This window comes from Plecotus auritus (genome assembly GCF_963455305.1).
Source record: "Plecotus auritus genome assembly, chromosome: 4".
Lineage (NCBI taxonomy): Eukaryota > Metazoa > Chordata > Mammalia > Chiroptera > Vespertilionidae > Plecotus > Plecotus auritus.
In genome coordinates, this window is record NC_137775.1 from 120,851,846 (window position 1) to 120,876,214 (window position 24,369).

Sequence of the window (24,369 nt, forward strand, 5' to 3'; positions counted from 1 at the left end):
TGTCATTATTTCTTCCAATAGGTTTTCAGTATCTTGCTCTCTCTCTTCTTCTGGCACCCCCATAATTCTGATGTTGGTACGCTTGAAGTTGTCCCAGAGTCTTCTTACACTATCTTCAACTTTTTGGATTTTTTTTTTTCTTTTTGCTTTTTCGGTTGAGTGTTTTTTGCTTCTTTGTATTTCAATTCTTTGACTTGATTCTTGTGTTCCTCTAGTCTGTTTTTGGGTCTCTGTATAATATTTTTTATTTCAGTCAGTGTATGTTTAATTTCTAGTTGGTCCTTTTTCATATCTTCGAGGGTCTCGTTATATTTATTGGCCTTTTCTAGGATATTCTTGAAAAGTCTTATAACCGTGGTTTTGAATTCTATATCCAGTCGTTTATTTTCCTCCATTTCTTTCGTTTGTGATCTGTTTCTTTGACGCTGCATTTTCACTGCTTTCCTGAGTTGGTAGGGTAGATTCGTGTGCTAGGTTTCCTATATGGCCCAGTGGGTCGGCCTCCCCAGTTAACCTGAGGTGGACACTCTTGGTGCACCCCTTTGTGGACTGTGTGTACAGCCTTGTTGTAATTAAGTCTTGATTGTTGTTGGTATCACTGGGAGGAATTGACCTCCAGGCCAGTTGGCTGTAAGGATCAGCTGTGTCTATGCTTGGAGAAGTTCGGTGCTGGAGACAGCCTTATAGGATTAGACTTGCCAAATTGCAATAGCCTCTGTGCTCAGCTTGGATGGGGAGGAGTCTCAAGGCGGAGCAGACAGTCTTGGCTTCCCGTCGGCCTTGCCCTTGCGCGCACGCGTACGCCCTCAGACCTCTGCCTTCCCCGGCTCCCGAGTCTCCGCCCGAGAGTCCAGATTCCCCCCACAAGAGCGTGGGTCCCCAGGGGCTCGGCTGGAACTGAGGTTCAGTGCAGTCAGAACTGGGACTCAGTGCAGTCAGGAGCTTCTGACTCCCTTCCACTAGGGAAAGCCTGTGGCAACCTCCGCAGCCTTTGTGCACACTGGCACGTGCGCGCCTTCAGACCTCTGCCTTCTCTGGCTCCCGAGTCTCCGCCCGAGAGTCCAGATTCCCCCCACAAGAGCGTGGGTCCCCAGGGGCTCACCTGGAACTGGGGTTCAGTGCAGTCAGAACTGGGGTTCAGCGCAGTCGGTGGCTTCCTTCCCCCTTCCGCCAGAGAAAGTCAGCCAGGCTCTCAGCCGCCCTTCCTCTCTGTGTGCACAAAGACCCTTTGCCGTACCTCCAATTCTCTGTGAGCTTTTCTCTTTCCTTCTAATTGTAGAATTTTCACTCAGCCAGCTTTCCTGTGTTTCTGGATGGTGACCGTTCCGTCTTTTAGTTGTAGTTTTAAAATTGTTGTGTGAGGTAGCAGTTTAGGTGCTTACCTATGCTACCATCTTGGTTTCTCTATCTCGAAACTGTTCTTAAAATGGTTTTCTACATGCACAAGAGAAGTCATGTGGGCAGTAACAACACTGGAGCCAGGGAAGGATGCAGACATACTGTTTGCCACACTGATGGCCTGAAATTGGAGGACTCAGGTTATATCACTTAGGCCAGAATCTACAACCTGAGTCACAAAATGACCCTTGCCCCACAGATTACATATAAACTACATGAAACCAGTGAGTATTTAAAAAAAAAAATCTATATAATTTATCATCCATGTGCTAAACTTAGATTAATAGCTTAAAAAATGAAACCAAAACCAAAACATAGTATTCCTCAACCAACGATGATAAATGCCATGCAATCTAAACACATCTGCACAGAACACAGCCCAGGCCATGCACTAGCTAACACAGCACCAGGAAATAAGTGAGGAATACACACGTGGACTCATATAAAGGAGCCATCCACGAAGGAGTAGAAAAGCTAGGAATCTGTGGAAGATTAAGAGGCAGACTTGGAACTTTTGGAAGAGCTACATTGGGAAGACTGTTGGCGATATTCCTGTAAAGAAACAAACAACGGGGGAAGGGACCACCATAAGCAATAACTACAGATGGCCATGTGGAAAGTCATAAGGTCAGAACAGAAGAGGCAGATGCTGTATGGTCACTAGGCAAGATACCTACTTGACAGGCTGCCATGTCTCTTGCTCAAAACCTCTGTGAATTGACTGGGCGATGGAGGACTCCATGAGATCAACGTAGCGAACAACCAAGGGCACAAAGATTTCTTGCAAGTGTTTGTGAAATTTTCCATTACATAAAAGTGCTGAAATAGTCAAGCAGAAACAGTGTTTATCAGAGAGAGAACATCAGGCATTTGGAAAATATGGGGGGAAAACTTTTCCTGAAGGAGTCGGACACAGAAGAATAAAACGTAGATGATAATGGATCTTGCTCCTCCTACTGAATATCAAGTCTTCAAAACTGATCAAGAAGTATAATTGACCTTCTATATATGGATCTCAAAAGCACAAATAGATTATATTTCTATGAAATGTTCCTGGAAGTGGTATGTTTTTACTTTCTAAGAGGTTTAACACATGAGGCATATGACCATTTGCTGGTGAATCTCTATGCAAGGGAGCTGCTGGGTCCCCTAAAGGTCTGGACACATGTAAATATAGCAATTAAACAGTTACAATCCTGGTACTATGTTGTGTATTACTGAAGAGCGAAACCTCTTCAACTCTAAGAGCTAAGCTTGGCTGCTTCTAAGAGAAATAGTTGTTAAATTCACTAAGAGGCTGACTGTGGCCTTGGGAATGTCTCTTCTGATTCATGAACTTATTAGTTATTTCTGGATTTTCTTTTTAGTCATCTTATTTTCCCTTTGAGTCTTTAAAAACAGTCAGCACATCACATCACATGCACTTTTCATTTGCCCATTTGTCTTTAATGAATTGGGCATAAAACATTCTTCCTAAAGCAACTGTAGAAGCCTTAGAGTTTATGCAAGGTGTACCTACCTCCATCAGAAGATGGACGCTTTCTATGCACATACTTTCATTAGAACATACGTCAGTGCTATAGACTGAATGTTTCTGCCACCCCCACCCAATGTGATGGTATTAGGAGATAGGTGTCTTTGGAGAGTGATTAGATCATGAGGGCAGAACCCAAAAATGGGATTAGTGTCTTCATAAAGGAGATCCTGGGAAGACCCCTTGACCCTTTCATGATGTGAGCACATAACAAGAAGATGGTTGTCTATGAAGCAGGCTCTTATCAGACACCAAATTTACCTGCACCATGATCTTGGACTTCCTAGCCTCCAGAACTATGAGAAATAAATTTTTCTTGTTATAAGCCACCCAGACAATGGTAGTCTGTTATAACAGCCCAAACAGACTAAGACAGTCAGTATGTGCCTACACTGCACCATGAGAAAATAGAGAATCTGTAGGAAAATACTAAGTAATATTTAATAAAGAATTTGTAATGTTTCCAATGATGGTACACATTTTTTCATGTGAACATATCCTAAACCCAGTTGTGATTTTAAAAAATAGCCCTCAAAGTGAGAACATGTTCATTTAAAAATATTCTCTGTGATTAGGAAAGGTATTTTTTAGGTGATGGTATTTTAAATGCAACTAAATGTCAAAGGAATCATCCATGGAAAATTTGAAGGGAAGATTTCCAAGTAAAGAGAGTAGCTAGCACAAGAGTTTTAGGGAGGGCTAGCTGGTGCTCTGCAAAGAAGTGTGGTAGGAGTAGAGTGAGGGAGAGGGGAGAAGAGTCCAAGGTGGTGTCTATATTATGGGGCATGGTGAGAAGTTAGAGTTATGGGGCATGGTGAGAAGTATTGGGTGCAATGGGAAGCATTATTGTTTTTTATTATTACTAAGTAGAGGAGCGACATGATATAATCTCTATGGCTCCTGAGTGAAAAATGGAGGAAGTAGGTGGCCAAGAGTGGAAGCAGAGAAGGTGGTTGGTCTAGTTCTTTTACCATCTTTTGCCTGGTCTAGTTCTTTACCGTACTAGACCAGGCAAAAGATGATGAGGGTGATGGTGGTGGTGATTGTGGTGCCTTGGATTAGAGTGAAGAGGTAGAAGATGAGGAAAAGTCCCTCAGCAATTTCATTCACAGATTTGAATAGCTGTATATGCTTATAGTTACTAAATCTTAATTACTAGCAACTCTTATAGTGTCGTCTTATTTTGACAATATCTCATATAATCTTTTTCAGGGCAACAATACCCTGAAAACTAGTTTGTTTGTTTTTCTAATTTGGGTAAAAATGTGACACTATGGTGGAATGAATGTGAAAATTCCTATTATATATTACTAGAGGCCCAGTGCACGAAATTCGTGCATGGGGGGGGGGGTCCCTCAGCCAAGTCTGCAACCATGCCAGCATCCTGCACCCCGGCCTCTGGCCAAAGGCCCTCCCTCCACGCAGCCAGGCCGCAGTATGCTGGGCTCGTTGCTGGGGGTGACTGTGAGCCCAGCGTCCCATGCCCTGGTCTCTGGCCAGAGGCCCCTCCCTTTGTGTGGCCAGGGTGCGGGACGCTGGGCTCATGTTGCTGGGGGCGACCGCTCCACCCTCTGTGCGGTTGGGTATGGGACGCTGGGCAACCGCCCCTCCTTCCACATAGCCAGGCGCGGGACGCTGGGCTCATGTCGCTGGGGGCGACTGCCTCTCCCTCCGCAGGACCGGGAGCCCAGCATCCCACTCCCGGCCTGTGGCCAGAGGCCCCTCCCTCTGCACAGCCGGGGCATGGGATGCTGGGTCCCCGGCCCCTCCCTCCGCGCGGCCGGGCGCGGGACACTGGGCTCACGTTACCAGGGATGACCACCCCTCCCTCTGTGCACTGGGTGCGTGACGCTGGGCTCACATCGCCAGGGGCAACCGCCTCTCCTTCCGTGCAGCCAGGCATGGGACGCTGGGCTTGTGTCGCCCCTCCCTCCACACAATTGCAAGCCCAGTGTCCTGCACCCGGCCTGTGGCCAGAGACCCCTCTCTCTGCACGGCCGGACGTGGGATGTTCCCCCCCTCCTCCCTCCCCCCACTATGGGTGCCAACATCTTTGTCGCGGAGTGACAGTTAATTTGCATATTACTATTTTATTATATAGGATTTTAATTAAGTGATTCTGAAATTTATCAGTCTGGAAAACTATAGAAACACAAAAGTGGAGTAGGCAGTAATTATAAATACATAAGAATTTTCTCCTCTCTCTAGCTGATATGGGTTAGTATTTCTTTAAATATGTCTTTATTAATTTTAGAAAAAGAGAAAGGGAGAGAGAGATAGAAACAGTGATGAGAAACATTGACCAGCTGCCTCCTGCATGCTCCCTTCTGGGTATTGAGCCTACAGCCCAGGCATGTGCCCTGACTAGGAATCATACCAGTGACCTCTTGGTCCACGGGCCAGCTCTCAACCATTGAGCAATACCAATGGTTGGGTGATATGGTTTAATATTTTTTGTGGCTAAATAGTCTTTTCTGGCTTGTCTATATGCTAAAAGATTTCCTATTAAAGTGGGAATAATAATTATATTTAAAGATAAATGTCTTATTTGGAAGACTAATGTTATCTTAATGATATTTTCATTAGCATTGAAAGAGGCTTTATTTATTCCTGGAGATCCAATCATGGAGCTAGAAGGTATTACGGGTCATGTAATTTAGTTCCTTTTACCAAATGTCATGAGAATAGGATGCTGAACACTAAGGATGAAAAGATTCTCACTCAGATCATCTAAATTTAACTGTGGTGAGCAAATTAAAAAATACATCCAAATCTGAATTTATTAGATCTCTACCTAACAACTCTCCTCTTCTTCTTCCTCTTACTCATCGCTAGCATTTTTAGTGTCAAACATGGTGTTAAGTGTTTGATATGCATTCTCTCATTTAATCACCAGAAAAACTATGAGATAAACACTATAATTTTTTCAATCTTATCAATAAGGAAACTGAGGTGCAAAGAGTTTAGGACTCTTGTCCAAGTGACTTAGTTATTTGACAATAGAATAAGAATTATTTCAAGCCCCCTCTTAACTTCCATAGCACTATAATACCATCATTCCAATTTGTCACCATAAATCATTATCTGTCTGTCCATCCATTCACATATCTATCCAACCTACCATCATCATATCAGCATCTTTTAAGACATAGAATGTAGTACAATAGGTGGTTTTAGGTTAAAAAAAATATCTTGCAAATGACAAAAAATTACACCATATCTTAGATAAATTATATGTTTTCAGAGTTAGAATTTTGAAAAACTGTTACAATATGAAAAAGACAGGAGGTTGAGCAAAACTATTATATTCAATGAATTGAAAAATGAATTAATACTGTGAAAATATTCAGTGTGCTTACAGTACACATTGAAAGCAGGACAATTTTACATTGCTACATAGCTAGATTGTATGCCTAAGCCTTAATTTATATGGCCTATTAATAAAGAATATAGAACTTTTGGCTGTACATCTTTTTTTAAAAAATATATTTTTATTGATTTCAGAGAGGAAGGGAGAGGGAGAGAGAGATAGAAACATCAATGTTAACAGAGAATCATTGATTGGCTGCCTCCTGCACACCCCACACTGGGGATCAAGCCTGCAACCTGGGCATGTGCCCTGACCGGGAATTGAAACAGTGACCTCTTGGTTCCTGGGTCGACGCTCAACCGCTGAGCCACACCCGGCTGGGCTTGGCTGTACATCTTGATAAGCACTGTTGTTATTTTTTTACTACTCCAAGGCCAAAACACATGCTTATGTAATAAATAATTACATCTACAAATAAGTTCAAATGCTACTTTATTATACATTTAGAGATTAGCTAAATGTCATACTTAGGTTGTTAAAATGAAGAAGCACATTAGGAAAATCATACTTGGTTATTAAATGTTATAAAGATTCTAAGATTAAGTAACAGTTGACTCAAATGTATTTCTAGTAACATATCTTTTATTAAACACTTGATAAACATTTAGTTTATTATCTTGTTAAATAAGTCTGCTTCTCTTCTTGTATTCCCATCAAGAGAGTAGACATGATCCACCTGATCACTACACCAGCAACTTGGAAGCTGTTTCACAGGCCTTTATTTCCCTCTCTACATCTAATTAGTAATCAAGATCTGTGTATTTTATATCCAGATTATCTTTTTAACCCTTCCCCTGCCTCTCTTTATCACTACTGCTATTTTACTAGTCCCGGCATTCTCATCTTTTGCCCTGATTATTGCAATAGTTTCTCCTAACTGGTCTTTAGGGTCCTCATTTTCCCTCTGCCAATTCTTCTTACAATCTCAAGCAGAGGGACTTGCTAAAATATAAAACTAATAATGTCCCTCCTAAAGATTATAAGCCATCAATGGACCATCACAACCAACTCCAAAAGCCTTAGGATGGTTTGAAAGCCATCCTTGAGCTGTCTTAAAATGACCTCTCTGACTCAATTCTATTGCCTGACTCTGTCTCCTGAAGTCCAACCATAATGATTTTCATAGCTCAGTTCAAGTACACAATTTCTCTTCCAAACCTTTCTTGTAATGTTGTCCCTTTGCCCAATTACTCCTTTCCCTCCTTACTCTCTTTACAGGCTTCCACTATGGTCCATGTTATATTTTTGCATTGCTTACGTATCTCTTTCTCCCTACACGGGTGCAAGGTCCTTGAGGCAGGGACCATGTCTATATTCTTAGTAGCCAGCAAAGTCCTTCACTCAGAGCAAGTTTTCAAATGCTTATTGAATGGATGACTATTTAGATGCAATATTAAGATTAACACCTAAGAATCTACTGAGGCTTGTGTATCTCTTCATATTTTGTATAAAATATATGACATTAAATAATAATGTTATGAGAAATCCTATATTTGACTTACATGTCTAAGATCATACTGCTAAAAATTCTACTGGATATAAATGTTGGCCACTTTGTCTCTTTAAAAAAATATATATATATATGTATTTTTTTTTTTAGAGAGGAAAGGAGAGGGAGAGAGAGCTAGAAACATCAATGATGAGAGAGAATCATTGATCAGCTGCCTCCTGCACAACCTACACTGGGGATCGAGAATGCAAAGCAGGCATGTGCCCTGACCGGGAATCAAACCGTGACCTCCTGGTTCATAGGTCAACGCTCATCCACTGAGCCATGCCGGCTGGCCTATGTCTCTTATTTTAATAAAGAGAGAATTTTCTCTGTTCAGTCATGATACTTGATAGCAAACTATTACATCCTACAAAATTAGGAAAAAAATGGAGATTTCCTATATTTCCTAAGACCTGTCACAAATGTTTACTCTGGCCAAAAGTCTGCTAATGTTTCAGCATAGTGTTCCTTGTTATATTTAAAAAGTCAATTTATAAACCCATATTCCAAAGTTTTAGAAAACTGGCAATTGGCAGTATTATTTATTTGGTAACTAGATTCAGGAAATGGGAGAAAGAAGGGAGGCAGAGATGGAGACAGCGAGAGGGATAAGGAGATAGAGGAAGAGGAGAAATAAAAAGAAAATACACAGTGAGGGGGAAAGAAAAGATAAAATCCAGTTTCAAATGGCAGGCCCACAGAAATACATGCCACAGTGCACTTCTGTATGTACATGTATGCTCCTTTTCTCAGTTGCCCATATGCCAGTTTGTAATCCACTCCTACCAGACACTGTCTAAAGCCCTCTTACTATGTAGCCCCAGGCATCAGAATGAGGCTTCTATCCTTTCCATATGGTTTAATAAAAATAGGCTATAATTTGGGGCTGCTACCTGTCCAAATCTAGCCTTTACAAGGCACCTATTGCAACTGCTCATTGGAAGAGGTATGTTCTCAATACGACCTCATCCATGGTTGCTTCTGATATTGTACCTGACGTGAAGTAGAAAGGACTGCTCAGAAGGAATCTCAAATAGTGCTTGCAAGAACATACGTGGAGGATCAGCATCTACTTTGTTGATAAAAATAATCTCTCCCCTCCCCCAAAAAAGATTCCATGTTTCAAAATATCACCTGGTCAGAAAATACTGAAGCATCAATGACATCAAGCCCAATGGCACAATTAGAAATGACAAAAAAAGCTGACCTCTACCAAAACTGAATTATCCATGACCCACCACCATATACAAACACCCCCCACCTCTCTCTCTCTCTCTCTCTCTCTCTCTCTCTCTCTCTCTCTCTCTCTCTCTCACACACACACACACACACACACACACACACACACACACACGCCCTGAGACCTAAGAACAGCATTCAGCTGAGAATCTGGCACATTAAGTAAGCATTCAATAAATGTCTGTTTATTGAGTGTATGTCCATAAAAATCCATCCCCTAAAAGAAACTCTGAGAGATCCCACTGAAGTTGAAGTAGAATAAGAAACTCATAGGATTTTATTTTCCCTTTAGTTTAAAATTTGATAAGTATTTTATATAGTTTGGTAATATTAATTTATACCATTACTGGCATAATAATCCCCTAAAACTCTTTCTTTCCCCTTGGGGTATTTATTAAAAAATAGCCATCCATCCATTGAAAATACCAGAGAATAAGACCACTGGTGTTATAATGCTTATTATGTTTGGGCAACAAATCCCAGTGTGGGTCCCCCTATGCTCACGGGGCCCTCAGTAGTTACAGATGCTTCCACGAATCTGCAGTGAAAGACACATATGCATTTAGAGCAGATTATTTTCTTTAAGGCTCTAATTTCTAAAAAAATATACAAAGCACATTAAAACTTTAAAAGGTCTACATGTAGTAAAGGAACAGAGCGGTACTATGGAATTTACTTGAAAAAAAATTAGTGACTCTTTGCTTTTATATTTCTTTTAGTATACTGGCTGGTAAAACAAATGCAAACATACAATTTCAAATTCAATCAACTCTGGGGACTGGAGTTAAATACACTTTCACATTTCATAGTCATTTCATCATTTGTAAAAGTGCTTACCTATAAAACTAAGCCGGCCTGCAGCCCTGCCTTCACCCAGAAGTTACATTCTTTCTGCTTTGTTTCTAATATGTGTACAGATATATCTCTATAAACAGCAATTCACGAATTTCAGGTGCACAGCTCTTTTAAGCACTTGAGGTAGAAGAACATGCAAGTGTCAGCACTCTATGTTTCAAAGCTTGAAGGTTAACCTAATATACAATATGGTGACCTAGCAGTTCTTCATTTGAAAGGAATTGGAAAAATCTTATCTGATACAGCCTAAGTGTGAGAGCAACCAGCGGGACTTCCACCTCTTCATTTCTTAATGACTTTTTTGATAATGAGAGGGTGACTTTGCCAGTCACTCTGGGCTCTATTATGGCTAATTTGACGCCACTTCACTCTCTTTGTTAATTATTAACACTAGCCTTTTTATCCTCATGAGACACTCCGATTTTTCTTTTTTTCCCCCCGATTTTTATGAGCTCATCTTTATGAAGGTGAAAGTCTCAGAGAATAGGTTTTCACTTAGAGTAGAACTCGGACATTTATTATTCCTCTAGGCAGAGATGCTGTGACATTGATTATATAAGCACGGGTGTTCTTCAGGATGGCTTTAATGTGCTAGCAATGTGAAAGGGCTGTTAATTAAAGAAGAAGAACCGCCGTATTTTTTCACTTGGGAATTAGTTCCCAATAGAATGGTCATTTGCCACTTGCTAGCATATCCACAGATTAAAAGGTGACTAGCTCTGAGGGTTTGCCTTTCTGTAATGTTGAAAGACGTGATTTGTGCCATTTGCAGATGGCTTTCATTGGTCAGAAGCGGTCACTTGCCATTTCTCTATCAACAGGACAATGGTGGGCAATAGCATGCAAGGGTAGAATCTATAATTAGCTTTATAGTCATTCAGTATCATTCAAATACCATGTTAATTGCTTTATTATAAAAACATTTATTTCCCCTCCATTCTAATACATCTCATTTTCAACACTGTTTTCTTAGATGCCATTTAAAGGGACTGCCCATCCAACTACCTCTTTAGTTGGCGGGGAGTGGATGAGGGTGGGAGGAGGCAGGGGAATAGACGAATGGGATTGTAGCCTGTTTGGGACAGAAGGGAGAGCCTGAGTGTGTTTTCATCATCAGTCCTGCCCTGGGAATCAGTGAGTGAGTCTGTGAGGGGCGGGAGTGTGAGGACAGTTGCTAAAATGATGGTGCAGCTGGTATTCATCCCTTGAGGAAAACCACATTTCATCTCCAAGGGTTCCTAAGGCTTAGACTTACCCTAATCATGCCCAACTGTGAGAAAAGACACATGCCCCAGATAGGGTTTTCCCCCTTAAAAAAGAAACTGAATTTTATTGAATCCCTTTCCCCAATAATTAGTTCAGCTTCTGGAATTCTCACCATGGACATTTCGTGACATATACATACAGTAAGACATTATATAGCTTTATCTGTACCCTTTAACCAATTCTCTTCCTCCGTCCCCACAACTCAAGACCCTGTTCATAAATATTTTCTCGGGTAAAAATAGAAAAGATTACATTATTTTATAAATGCCTGAGAACCTGCTTTTGTCACTGTAGACCAAGACAGAACTGGAGGCCAAGTGATCAACTCTAACTCCCCTCTGTGCCTGATTCCCTGTGAGCAAGCCCCTGACCAGGCATCGTCTGTGAGGGATGTCATTTCCCCACTGGAAAACAAAGGTCTAAGGACCCTTCCATGCACCTGCAGAAAAACATCTATTTTGAAATATCAAAGCATAAAGATTTTAACAAAAGTAAGATGGCAAACAACCAGTGGACTATCTAGTCATTAAAAACCCAAAACAGAGCCAGCTATGAAGATTTCAAGGTACAAGTAAAGTACACATTCTAACCAACACCTTCATTAGTTGGAAACATGTTAGTAATTTTTATTTTGGAAAAGCAAACATAAGTGACATTCTTAATAATAAATCATTATTTATTAATGAGCTGGTTAAAGTTGTAATTAATTAGAATTTGGACTGTAACTTTAATGGGGTCAATCTGATAAAAAGTCATGCCTGGCAATAATGTAAGGATCTTCTTATCAATGGGGGCTAAGAGGATAAAAGCTTTATATTTTCCCATTGGCTTTCAAAAGGGACAAGTTGGAGGCAGTATAAGTTGACATTTAACATTTGAACTGAATTCACTAAATCACTATGTAAATATTTCAGGAATTTAATAAAACAAACAATTATTAACAATATTCATTATTATCAAAGGTGATATTAATAGCCAATCATTATGTTTTACTAATATCTGAGATATTACTCAGTAGTTTTGGCTTTGGATAGTATCTTATGAGTTTGGGAAGAAAGTCACTGTATTTTATTTCAATTCCCCAGTCCACACGGTACTCACAATGCCAAAAGGAAATTATGACACTGGGGAACCTTTCTATTTACCTCACTGCACAAAGGTGCTGTTTTTCTCTGAAATAATTGATGTTTTTTAAAAAATCTGTTAATCACCACAAAGTCAAAGCCAAGATCTAGACTTAACAGCCCTTCCACAAATAGATAACATTCAAAAGAGATCAGTAATAAATACTTTTGTGTTTTGTTTGAGCAATGTATACCAAAATATCGTAACATAGAACAATACTTTATGCATTTAATAGCAGCCAATGGTGTAGAAATGGTTTAAAACAGGAGAGAAATATGAAACTCTTTTGAATTAAATATTTGCAAGCCTGGTTAAAAATAAAAATTCTGTTATTCTCATTTTAGTGGTTTTTTAAAAATATAACTCTCATAAATTTATACTTGCAATGTGAGAGCTCACACTGATGTCTCTCTCTCTCTTTCTTCTTCTCCCCCAGCCCCTCCCTCTCTCTAAAAAGCAATGGAAAAAATATCCTCAGATGAGGATTAACAAAACAAAACAAAACAAAACAAAACAAAAACAGACTTGGATGAGAATAATTTGCAGAATGAATGAACCAGAGTTTGAAGAAAACAGAGCTCAGTCTAGAATGGGAAGAATGTTATAGAATAGGTTAATAATGATCTCATGATTACTACAAGTGTTAGAGCAAGCCTCCAAAAGCTACCAAACTAGGGCTAACAGAAACTTAAAAGATCCCTCCTAATATATAAAAAGCCAGGGGCTGTCCCGAACGAAACAACCAGATGGTCGACCGAACACAGGCGTGTGGAGCGACAGGGCTGGCAGGAGGATTAGTGAGGGATGACCAAACGACTGAACAGCAGGCTGTGTGGGGCAACCAGGCTGGCAGGGGGGTTAGTGAGGGACAACCAAATGACTGAACAGCAGGCTGCGTGGGGCAATCAGGCTGGCAGGGGGGGCAGTTGGGGTTGACCAGGCCAGCGGGGGGGAGGGGCAGTTACGGATCGGGCCTAAACCAGCAGTTGGACATCCCCTGAGGGGTCCTGGATTAGAGAGGGTGGAGGCTGGGCTGAGGGGACCCCCCCCCCATGCACAAATTTCATGCACCGGGCCTCTAGTCATTATATAAAAGGTAAAAAAAATCTGTATGTTAACAAATGACCCCCTGCCCTATCTGGGTGGTTCAGGTGGTTGGAGTGTTGTCCTGTACACCGAAAGGTTGCAGGCTTGATTCCAAGCCAGGGCACATACCTAAGTTGTGGGTTTGATCGCTGGTTGGGGCGCGTATGGGAGGCAACCGATCAGTGTTTCTCTCTCCCCCTTTCTCTCTCTATAAATCAATAAAAAGACATCCTTGGGAGAGGATTCAAAAAAAAGTCCCCCTAAAATTTTGATGAAAAACTAGGTTTGTACTGATTACTAGGAGACCATATAACAAAATAACTGTGAAAGTGATATTGCTTTGGAAAAATTATCTCAATAGAGAACCTTTATGATCTATTTAATTCCTAAATACTAAGAGAGCAAGCTATACCATATCCTATCACCTTTAGAATCCATTTCAGAAAACCAATATTATCACAATGCATATTAGAGAAACCTTAATATGACATGATTTCTAGAACAATGACAACTTTCTAAGGTGTCTTTCAGAGATCTAAGTATTCTCAAGTGCTTTAGAAATGTTAACCTTTGAAGACTTTCTGATTCATAAGGTACAATGAAAAGGGTGTCTATGTTATCCGTCCTCGAAAAAGCCAGGAGAGTAGGAATAAGAGGAACTCCAGAGGCCAGGGAGCACGGTGGGGGTTAGCTGGTGTCCCCAGGCCCCGGCCTGATACACTCAGGGAGGAAGAGAAAACATTCATGTTATCCATGTTGACCTGTTGAGCAGCTGCCAAGAGCTCTGTAAATGTACTTTCCAACACACAACATTCTCCCGCCTCTCCCCACTTCATATACCACAGCAAATGAAAGTGCTTACTGTCATTTCTGAGGAAATTATTAAGCAGTTGGAAAAGAGGAAAACTATCCCAGGAATCTTGTGGCTGAGCGTCCAGTGCCGTATCCATATCCACTGTGAATAAAGCCCAAAACTTCTCCGCATGCTCCGCCAGTAAATCCGGCCACCAGGCAAATGCCTGTTAAAGGATAAGGAAATACTGTAAAAACAAATTACTTGTTAGAAACATACACAAAAACTGTGCCACTTCAATACATATCATTAAAAGTGCAGTTGTAGCTGTAGCTGGTCTGGCTCAGTTGATAGAGCATCAGCCTGTGGACTGAAAGGTCCTGGTTTGATTCCCATCAAGTGCACATAGCTCGGTTTTAGACTCATTCCAGCCCAGTGGAGGTGCATGCAGGAGGCATCCAGTCAATGTGTCTTTCTCACCTTGGTATTTCTCTCTCTGTGTCTCTCCTCCTCCCTTCCACTCTCTCTAAAAAAAATGTCATGCTAAGCGAAATAAACCAGTCAGAGACAGTATCACATGATCTCACACATATGTGGAATCTAACGAACAAAATAAACTGATGAATAAAATAGATTCAGAGATATAGAAGCATGGGAAGAGATCAACCAAAGAACCTGTATCATATATGCATAACTCATGGACACAGACAATAGGGTGGTGAAGGCCTGGGGCGGGGATAGGGGGGCAGGCTAAAAGGGGTTAGTGGTGGAAAAAGGGGACACATGTAATACTTTCAACAATAAAGATTTAAATTAAAAAGGAAACTAAAAGAAAAAAAAATCAATGGAAAAATGCCCTTGAGTGAGGATTAATAAAAACAAAACAAAAAGTGCAGTTGTAGTAGAATGAAACCAAATGTTTTAATGTTTGCAGAAAAAAAAGAAATATTGGAAATAAATACACCAAAAGATTCATAGTAGTTATGTTTAAATTATGACATATGGAATTTTTATTTTATACTTTTCAAATGTTCTAAATTAAACATGTATTTTTAAAATATAGCAATGAGGGCCATTTTATATTTTAATTTCTATTTTAGATTTCATAATTTATTCATCAATGCCAAATGTGCTTATTATTTGAGTATGTATATCTATAAAATTTCTTCTCACATTTAAAAATCATTGCTTTTTATTTGTAGTACATCTTTTATAAATCTAAGGTCTAACCTAAAACACACTTTCATACAAATTCCTCACCCTCCAATGTGCATTGGGTCCTCTTAAATAGTCTCTCTGATACCAGGTATTTTTATTTCACAGATCTTAGCATTGCACATATGACTGCATATGCGAATATTTTTAATGTCTGCCTCTTAAATTAGACTTTATACTCAACAAGGCATTTTCTAATGCCTTTTAGGTAATGGCAATAACCACTTTAAAAAAATCTGTGCTGTTTAGATAGGTAATCATAATAATCAATTATTTATTGATTTATTTTTTAATCTTTATTGTTGAAAATATTACATATGTGGCCCCCCTTTTCCCCAATGACTCCTTCTAGCCTTCCCCTGCTCCCTGCCCCAGGCCTTCACCACATTATTGTCTGTGTCCGTGGGTTATGCATATATGCATACAGGTTCTTTAGTTGATCTCTTCCCACCCACCCACCCCCGCCTTCCCTCTGAGATTCGACAGTCTGCTCTACACTTCTATGTCTTCGGATCTATTTTGTTCATCAGTTTATTTTGTTCATTATAAAAGTTAACTTGGAAGACAGCTGTGGTGGGAAATGGAACATAACTTTCTCTTAAAAAGTAGCGTCAGGTGACAAGATATTTTCATCAACTTGAAATTTTCATCATATTTTGCATAAGCATCTATTTATGCCTTAAACTGCATTTCTGATAATGTTATCCCTGATGGTGCAAACTTCCTGATGTAAACCAATCTGTGATGAGTGCTTATTGTTCTAAGGAAGACTAGAGAAAGCTTTAAGCAATCACTGTCTTTCCAAATAAAACTCAAGAGCCGCAAGTAGTTGACAACAGAGGGTCAATTCTATACCTATCCCCTCCTCCTTTTGGCCACCACCCTGGGTGGCAGTCATCCAATCTGGGTTGGCAGTAAGAAGAGGGGTTGTCTAATTTTCTCCCTAGAGACCACCTTCATGAGAGAGGCCCGAGGTTCCACAGCATCAGCCTCCACCCAGGAGGAGAAAAGCCCTCTCAGAAATGCATCCATCTGAAGAACACGGATCAAAAGTCAGGATCATCTGGGTGAAAGCTATCTTGGCTCTAATGCTAAGTCCCTCATTCGTGTCAAGGAGATGGCAGAGGCAGAAGGCCATGTTTACTTAGATTACAAGGGAAACACAAAACAAAACTTGGCTGTGATCCTTTAGCCATACCATTTCAATTAAGGTCTAACAGTAAATAAATATTGTTCAGTGAAAACAACGTGAGGCAGGCCAGGCTGACCATGCTCAGAAAGCCGTGTTTACTGAACGTGGCTGAAAACAGTGGCAGGTAAGAATGACCCCTGAAACGGAGCAGAGCACTGAGCTTTTGAACTTGGTGATGAGATGGGAGTGATCATGGGACTTCCATTTCCTCATCTGCAAACTGGCAGCAACAATACTTGCCCTAACCGTCCCCAGAGTTGTTGCTGTGAAAATTCAATGACTATAAAAATCTCTTGCTGCACAAAAGTAAAAAATAAAACAAAACAACACACAGAAAACCCAAACGAAAGCCTCAAAACTAAACATCATCAGTAATTACAAAAATGAATTGAAATTTATACAGATCTTATCATGTAAATCTACATATTTTTAAAATAGTAATGCCCAACATGAATTGAATAGTTTCTATATATCAAGTACCGTTCTAAAGGCTTTTTATATGATTACTAGAGTCCCAATGCACAAAATTTGTGCAAGGGGCTCGGCCCTCGCAGCCCCAGCTTCATCTGGAAGGTCATCCAGAAGGTCGTTCGGCCGTCCGGTTTAATTAGCATATTACGCTTTTATTATTATAGATAGCTTAATTCTCTATACAACACTTTCAGGTAGATGGTATAATTTTCCTTATTTTATGTTGTCAAATTCAGAGAGATAAAATAACTTGCCCAAAGTCATATAGTTGATAATAGGTAACAGAGCAATAATTTGAATCCCAGTCAACTGGAGTGCAGAGACCAAGCTCTTATACATCACTATATATGGGGGAGAGCAAAAGCAGGTTTACAGTTGTTTGTATGGAAAATAATATAATAATGAAATAACAGTACAAGAATAAACTCTGTTTTGCACACTCACAACTGCAAAACTACCTTTGCCCTCCCTGTATGTATGTATATATGCATGTATCCCTATCTATCTATCTATCTATCTATCTATCTATCTATCATCTATCTATCTAAATATCTTTTTGCACATCAGACCACTGGTAATGTTCTCTGATTTTTTTCATGTCAGGGCATCTATTATGGCATGATTTCTTTGTGTCTTTTCTAATTTCTTTGAGGTCTGAGGCTTTTGATTACCTTCAAAATATAGTTAAATTTATAATTTACAACAAAAAAAGGAGGATGCCTACCTAAATGAACAAAACCAGTGAATCTGATTTTGACATGTATTAAGTGCCCCCCCCCCGCTTTTTCCTATATTTTGTACTAGTAAATGATGCCAAAAACTCTAGAGACAGTCCAGTGTCTAAGGTACAATCCGTCCCCAACATACACATACACACGCCTCAACATGTGCTGAGGGGCCATGTTCTAGAAATATTTATGCTGCTTTGAGGAGCCTGTAGAATGAACTAGAACCCTCAGGTTGACAACTAAACTACTGGCAAAGTAACCAAACAATTTTTACAAGTCTTTTATTGATCAAAATCTCTCCATAATTGGATTCATACCTGAATACAAATATTGAAATAACCAGATGAGATGATAAACTGAAAATACTTTAAAACATATGCCAGGGTAAAGGCCTATTCTTATTACTATATATTTACACATTAGTAAGTGGTGAGCAAACATTTTGGTAGGTATTTTTGTCCATGCAATTTCGCTTGACAGATATTGCATCTGAAAGCCACTTGCTGGTCACCTTCTTCCAAAATGAGGGACATTTGTTAGGCCAGAGCCTAATCTAATCCTAAGCCCAAACCCACCGTTAAAAACATGTTGGTTTATCTCACTGGCTATCCAGTTATAAATACTATGCAATTACAATTAATTCTCTGCAAATGATTTTGGAATCAGACCAATTCACTCCCCAATATTGTTCAGAGAAAAAGATCTTCTGGTTAAAAAAACAAACAAACAAAAAACTCCCAAATGAACAAAAAAGTAAAACCAAAATATTAAAATCTTCTCAGCTGGCCCATACTTAAGTGGCTGGCAGTAATTATGCATGCAATTATTAATAAGACATAATCACAGAAATACTACAAAAAAAAAAAGATTAGTCTAGTCAAAGAAATAGTCTTTAATTCCAAAGAGAAGAACTAAGTTGGCTTTAAAATGAACTACTATCCAAGTGGGGTCTATCTTATCTTCACTGAGTTATTTATTCCATGTTAGAAAAATAGCAGAAACAATTTTACGTACCTCTCTTCCCTGAGGGATTCCAAGAATTTGGAAGCATTGTGGAGTGGAAAAATGCCATAGTGTTACAAAGCATTTTGAAAAGAGATCATTATAATAGTTCTATATTTCAGCATATAGCAGAGTGATACTTATGAGTTATGATTATCTCTGTTCAATAAAGCCAACTCAATTTTTGAGGATTAGAAAATAAATAATATTTACATTTTAATTGTGTTTGGATACATGATATTTCAGTAAGCATTCAGTAACTGTGAAGTATATAACACTTATTAATTACATTTTTAAAAAGGTTATTTTCATTAGTGCAGGAAAATGTGTTTTTTTGTGAAATGTATGAGAATATTAGATATACCTGTGTAGGTGAAATGTACTGCAATTGGATATCCAATCAAAAATTTTTTTAATTCAAAAAGGTCTAATACTCTGATGATAATGCCATTTAACAAAAGACAAAGACAACAGGCACATATATTTTATCATATAATCACTTTCATTGTAACATAGCGGTAGTACTCGCCTAGAAAAGATCCTCCTGGGAATTCATTTCAAATCATTGAAGCAGCTGTTTCTTCAGTTTAAAATAAAATATCCATAACAAGTTCACACATGACAGATGCAAGGTAAAAACTAGACTCCACTGTGTGAGCTAAAAGCAGATGTTTTGAATGATCATATTTATAACCAGATACAATAAATCTTAGTTACCTATGGTAAGATTTCATGAATACTCTTTTCCAAGAATTTGCTTCCAATATACTTCACGTAGTTTCTTATATTTTGAAGAACTAGCCTTTATTAAATATAAATATTCTATAAATTCTTATGTATCTGGTTATCTTTTATTCTTGCTCATTTCATGTGCTTCTTCAAGAATAAAAGCATTATTAGGGTGCTGGCATTTAATAAATTTATTTAATTCCACAGATTTCCCCCATCCAATTCCAATTCAGAAAACTCCTTTAAAAAAAAAATAAACTCATGACTACTAGAAAAAGTGATTCCTTTTAAGTCTTAGAATAAGCAGTTTGCCCGAAGAATGACCACTCCATATCTTTAGTGAATGCTAATATATAATTAGAACATCTAAAACCTATAAATAATGCAGGCTTAGTGAAAATTTAAAGAAAAGTTTGATGGTAAAGCCAAAGACTAGAGTTATAAATGCCTTCCTTTCGATGTTATCTTATAGCTTTCCTTTTGTACACTGACATTTCTAAAGTAAAGCAATCATGGCTGCAGGAACCGCAAGTGACCCGGCATCACTGGGTGGGGTTCGTGTTCCAGGTTTGCTTCTTACTAGTTGTACATCATTAGTATACCCCACGAGCTCTCCCATGCGCGCCCCCCCGCAACGAAGCTATTGTCAGGAATAGATATTAAATCACACACACACACACACACACATACACACACACACACACACACACACACACACACACACACACACACATATATATATATATATATATAATGGTACATATATACATATATGGCATTCCTTTGTGATATGTAGGAGTTGTATTTCTAGGCAATGCACATCTGTTCTCAGTTTTTTACAGGTAAATGGCCAAGTGTGTATCAAAGTCTATAGGAAGGCCGCTTCTTCAGTATTATTCTTACTATGGCATAGTATCACGGGTAGCATTGTACAGCAGTGAAAACAGGTCGTCACCTCTGCATGATGCTCTTCATTTTGCTGTAAGACTTCTATGCAGAGCTCTGCTAGGTGAAGAACTTCCTCCAGCTTCCTAGCAGGAGTCGCCTGGCTCATGGTCTCTATATTAAAAACAAATCATAATGATGTTACCTTAAACATAAAAAGCCAAACATATTCAAAAAGAATGTGAATGCATATTTTGGAGACAGAAGAGATGCAATACATACAAACACATTCTTTACAGAAAGAAAACCAGTTCACCCGACTGCAGAAAACATTTCACCCACAAAGCAATCCCAGGGAGCTGCGAGTGCTCTGCCATTCAATAGACAAGAACTAACAGGTGCATCCGCACATCAGATGCTCAACTTCTGCAATAAACAAGTTATAATTCTCCTCAAGGTCAGGGACATAAAGAGAGCAGATACCACAGTCTTTTCTTTCTCTCTGCATTGTGTTATCAATACAATACCATTCTCACCAGATGAGTCATTCCCGGCATTGGCATTAGCAAAACCCATGCTTTTTTGTTGCTATTTAAATTCCCAGCCTGACATGTCTATAGTTCACATTGATCTTAAATTCAACAAGTACAAAGTCACCTAAAACAACTCTGACAGCCTACAATTAACTGATTTCCTCACCTGTTCCCTGCCCACCATCACCCCATCCCACACCCTCCTCCAGCTGGGGAGGAGGGGAAGGCGGTTTGTAAACCTGAAGGTTCTTTCAGCATTAAGACGAACTGGTAGAAAAAGGCCAGACCACAATGACATTAAGTGCAGCTACCTGAAATTCAGTAACACCAAAGGCAAAGTCGCTGCTTTAAGAGATACAACCAACTGGAAGGAATTAGAAGTGCCCTGTGTAAAGAAACTGTTTCAAAATTGAAAGTGAATAGAGTTTCCAATAAGGCCATTAAAGATGACCTTAGATTCCTGGACCCTCCTTACCCCGTATGGCAGTTTAAGGAAGGGAAATGAAATTTGCAGGAAAAGAACTTCCTCTGTGGAATCTAAGGACTCTTTTTTTTTTTTCTGCAACAGAGCTTTTCCCCCAACTTCTCCCTAAAACTTCATACTTAAATTTGGAGGAGACTCCTCCATTTGCTCTTAATTTGTTCCCAAGGGACATAAAATGAAGCAGTAAAACATGGCGTATGGTGGTGCTTGTTCCTTAAATATTTAAGTGTAATCTAGGTCGCCGTGTGATGCACATGGGGGTTACCATTCCCCAACCCTGGAACACACCTTGCTAAACTCCCCTGCAGGAAGAAGAGCCATCGACAGGGGTCAAGAGCACTAGGATTCTTCAGGAAAATGAGACGGCAGAACACCACATCCTTGAGCCAACCTACAATGTCCTTAGCTTTGGGAAGAAGGAGGAAGTATAAGACAGGTTGCTGACATTAAACAACTCAGACTCCAAAAGTCATTACAGAAAGGACCCTTAGCTATCATCGATCCAGTCTTCCACCGGTTTCATGAATACTTCAACATCCTCACACAAGGGCAAAGTCAAGGAGGCTCATGACTTTGCACCACAGTCTCCTCCATTGGGGGTGGCTCCATCTATCACAGCGTGGGGAGGAAGACAAGACCTTTAAGAAAAGTTTGAAAACGATGTAAACCAAACATAGCAGCACTACAGGAATGTGAGAGTGCTGAGAGCAAGTGACTTTAGGGAAGGAATCTGGGAAGGTAAGCAGGACCTGAAGCAGGTTCTAAAAGAAGTCACAGATGACCAGGGTAAGAAGAGGAGTTTCTAGAAATGTTTGTATGACAGGGATGGGATGCATTTCAGAAGAAGGTGAGGAGGACGGTGATTACAAACATTACTATTCACTGAGAGCCAATTAATGTGTCAGGCACCGCACTAGGAACTTTCCATGTGTTATCACACTAATTGTTTTAATAGCTTTAAGTTGTTTGCTTTTGTGTCTATAAAACGCAGAGATCAGGAAACAAGCTTGGAGAGATAAAATGCAACAGCCTATGGGTGGGGAAGGCTAGACCGGAAGTTTAATGTGGGCTCTTACCACCTCTGCCTTACCTGTGCAAGGTGTTGGGGAATGGTGAAGGCTCTTACCACCTCTGCCTTACCTGTGCAAGGTGTTGGGGAATGGTGATGGGTGATGGAGCCCGAGGCTGGATTGCTGCAGGCTTTGAGACAGACAATAAGTAGACTGGAAAACTATATCCTCCAGATAACTTGGGCCAATGTTTCTCAGCAGGACATCAGAATAAACTGATTTTAGGAAAATGTGTTTGGTGGTTGTACAGAACACGAAAGGCTTGGTGAGGTTGTGTGACGTGGATCCTGAGGGGCAGGTCTACTCTTATGGAGATCTGTGGGAAGACGGTAGTGGGAACAGAAAAGAAAGTGCAGGGATGCCTTGAGAAGAATTGGCAAGCCCTCCTGAGTAACTAGAAATTCCAGGCCAGAGCAGAGGATAACCCTGATGTTTGGAAGCTACAAGGCTCAGAGAATGATGATGCATGGTGGGTGAAACTAGGAAATAGGTCTTCAATGCACCGGCACATATACTAGTTAGGACCAATTACTATACATGATTAATAATAACTACAAAATCGGCATGCACAGGGAGTTAGGATATCTAACTGCCTGAAAAACTCCTAACTCATTATCCAAGACCCAACCTTAATGCTACCTTAAATGTGGGACCTTCTCCAAGTTCTGGGGCTGAATGCTTTGCTCCTCATTCTGAGTTTTCTATGACAGGCTCAGAAACTGGTCTCATTATCCTGTGCTGCCAATATCTTAAATAGGCTTTGGACCATGCAGGGTACTTAGGAATGTTTACTGAAAATGCACTAGCATAATATTTGGGAAAAATCATGTTAAACATAAAATCGATACCCAAATGATTCCATTTAACTTTGTGTTGGACTACAAATAGCTCTTCTGTCACTAACATGCCCAGGGTAGGCTAGACAGCAGGTCCCGCAGTGAAACCACTGCTCAAGGAGCTGATGAATACCATGTCCTCATATTATTCAAAACTTTTTTTGGAAAAGTGTCTTCAAAATAATTTTTAATTCTCAAGAGCATATCACTTATATTTCTGAGCTTTTCCATGGTTAGATTGAGGGTGTTGAGTTATGTTAAGGATTCTTAACTCAGGATGTAAGGACTAGGTTTTAGGGCATCCTTGAATACCTTAAAGGTAGATGCTAAATTTTGTGTACAGAGGCATTTTGTGGGAAGAGATAGGTTATAACTGTCAGATTCTCAAAGCAGTCTGTAAACCAAACAAATGCTAAGAATTACTGAACCATATAATCTCTAAGATTCCTTCTAGCTAAGAGAGTCTATGCTTCCTATAAATGTGGGTTTTATTTATGTTGGATTATATTATTTCAACATACTTGTATGTGCTGATATCATGTATTTTTCATAGGGAGAGGCGACGCAATTTAATTGGGCTTATCAAAGAAGATAAACTTATTTTTCCTATGTACTCGAGTACATCATTTACTGAATCCTTACAACCGTTCTGTGAATTAGGGAATAATGACCCTCATGTCCACATTAGGAAAAAGTGTATTGGAGGGGTTAGAGAGGGTGTCCAAGGTCAAACAGATACTGGCCAAGATGGCATTAAAGTCTTACCTCTGATGTCATGCAAGCGGCAATAATACAATTATTTGAATTCTTTTTCATTTTCAATTTCCTGAGTAGCAATAGCACACACACAAGCACACAACTGAATATGTATTTCAATAGGAACTTCTGAAATAGCTGAAAGCTTGAGGAGTTTATAAAGTCATCATATCCTTAGCCACAAGTAGGCAATAATGGAATAGAATTACCTAAAACTCAAAACTTAGTTCTGTTTACATGTGATTATGTCAAAACTAGCTTTTACATTTGACACTATCTTAAGAACAAACTCTGAAAGTACCCTGCATCC

The 24,369-nt window shown here is 39.6% G+C and overlaps 1 protein-coding gene across 13 annotated transcripts in view; it reads right to left on the reverse strand.

Annotated features, from left to right (window-relative positions):
* Nucleotides 1-24,369, reverse strand: part of CADPS2 (calcium dependent secretion activator 2) — a 498,042-nt gene that overhangs the window by 59,219 nt on the left and 414,454 nt on the right. For 7 of the 13 annotated variants that reach the window (XM_080666487.1, XM_080666489.1, XM_080666488.1 and 4 more), the window contains 4 exons: nucleotides 20,451-20,554; nucleotides 14,228-14,384; nucleotides 2,076-2,217; nucleotides 1,831-1,950 (listed from right to left, as the gene is read on the reverse strand). In XM_080666487.1, coding sequence (XP_080522613.1) covers nucleotides 1,831-1,950; nucleotides 2,076-2,217; nucleotides 14,228-14,384; nucleotides 20,451-20,554 — 523 coding nt within the window. Of the gene's footprint in view, nucleotides 1-1,830; nucleotides 1,951-2,075; nucleotides 2,218-14,227; nucleotides 14,385-20,440; nucleotides 20,555-24,369 lie in introns of all 13 variants that reach the window. The other 6 variants (XM_080666495.1, XM_080666494.1, XM_080666493.1 and 3 more) reach the window with 3 other exon arrangements.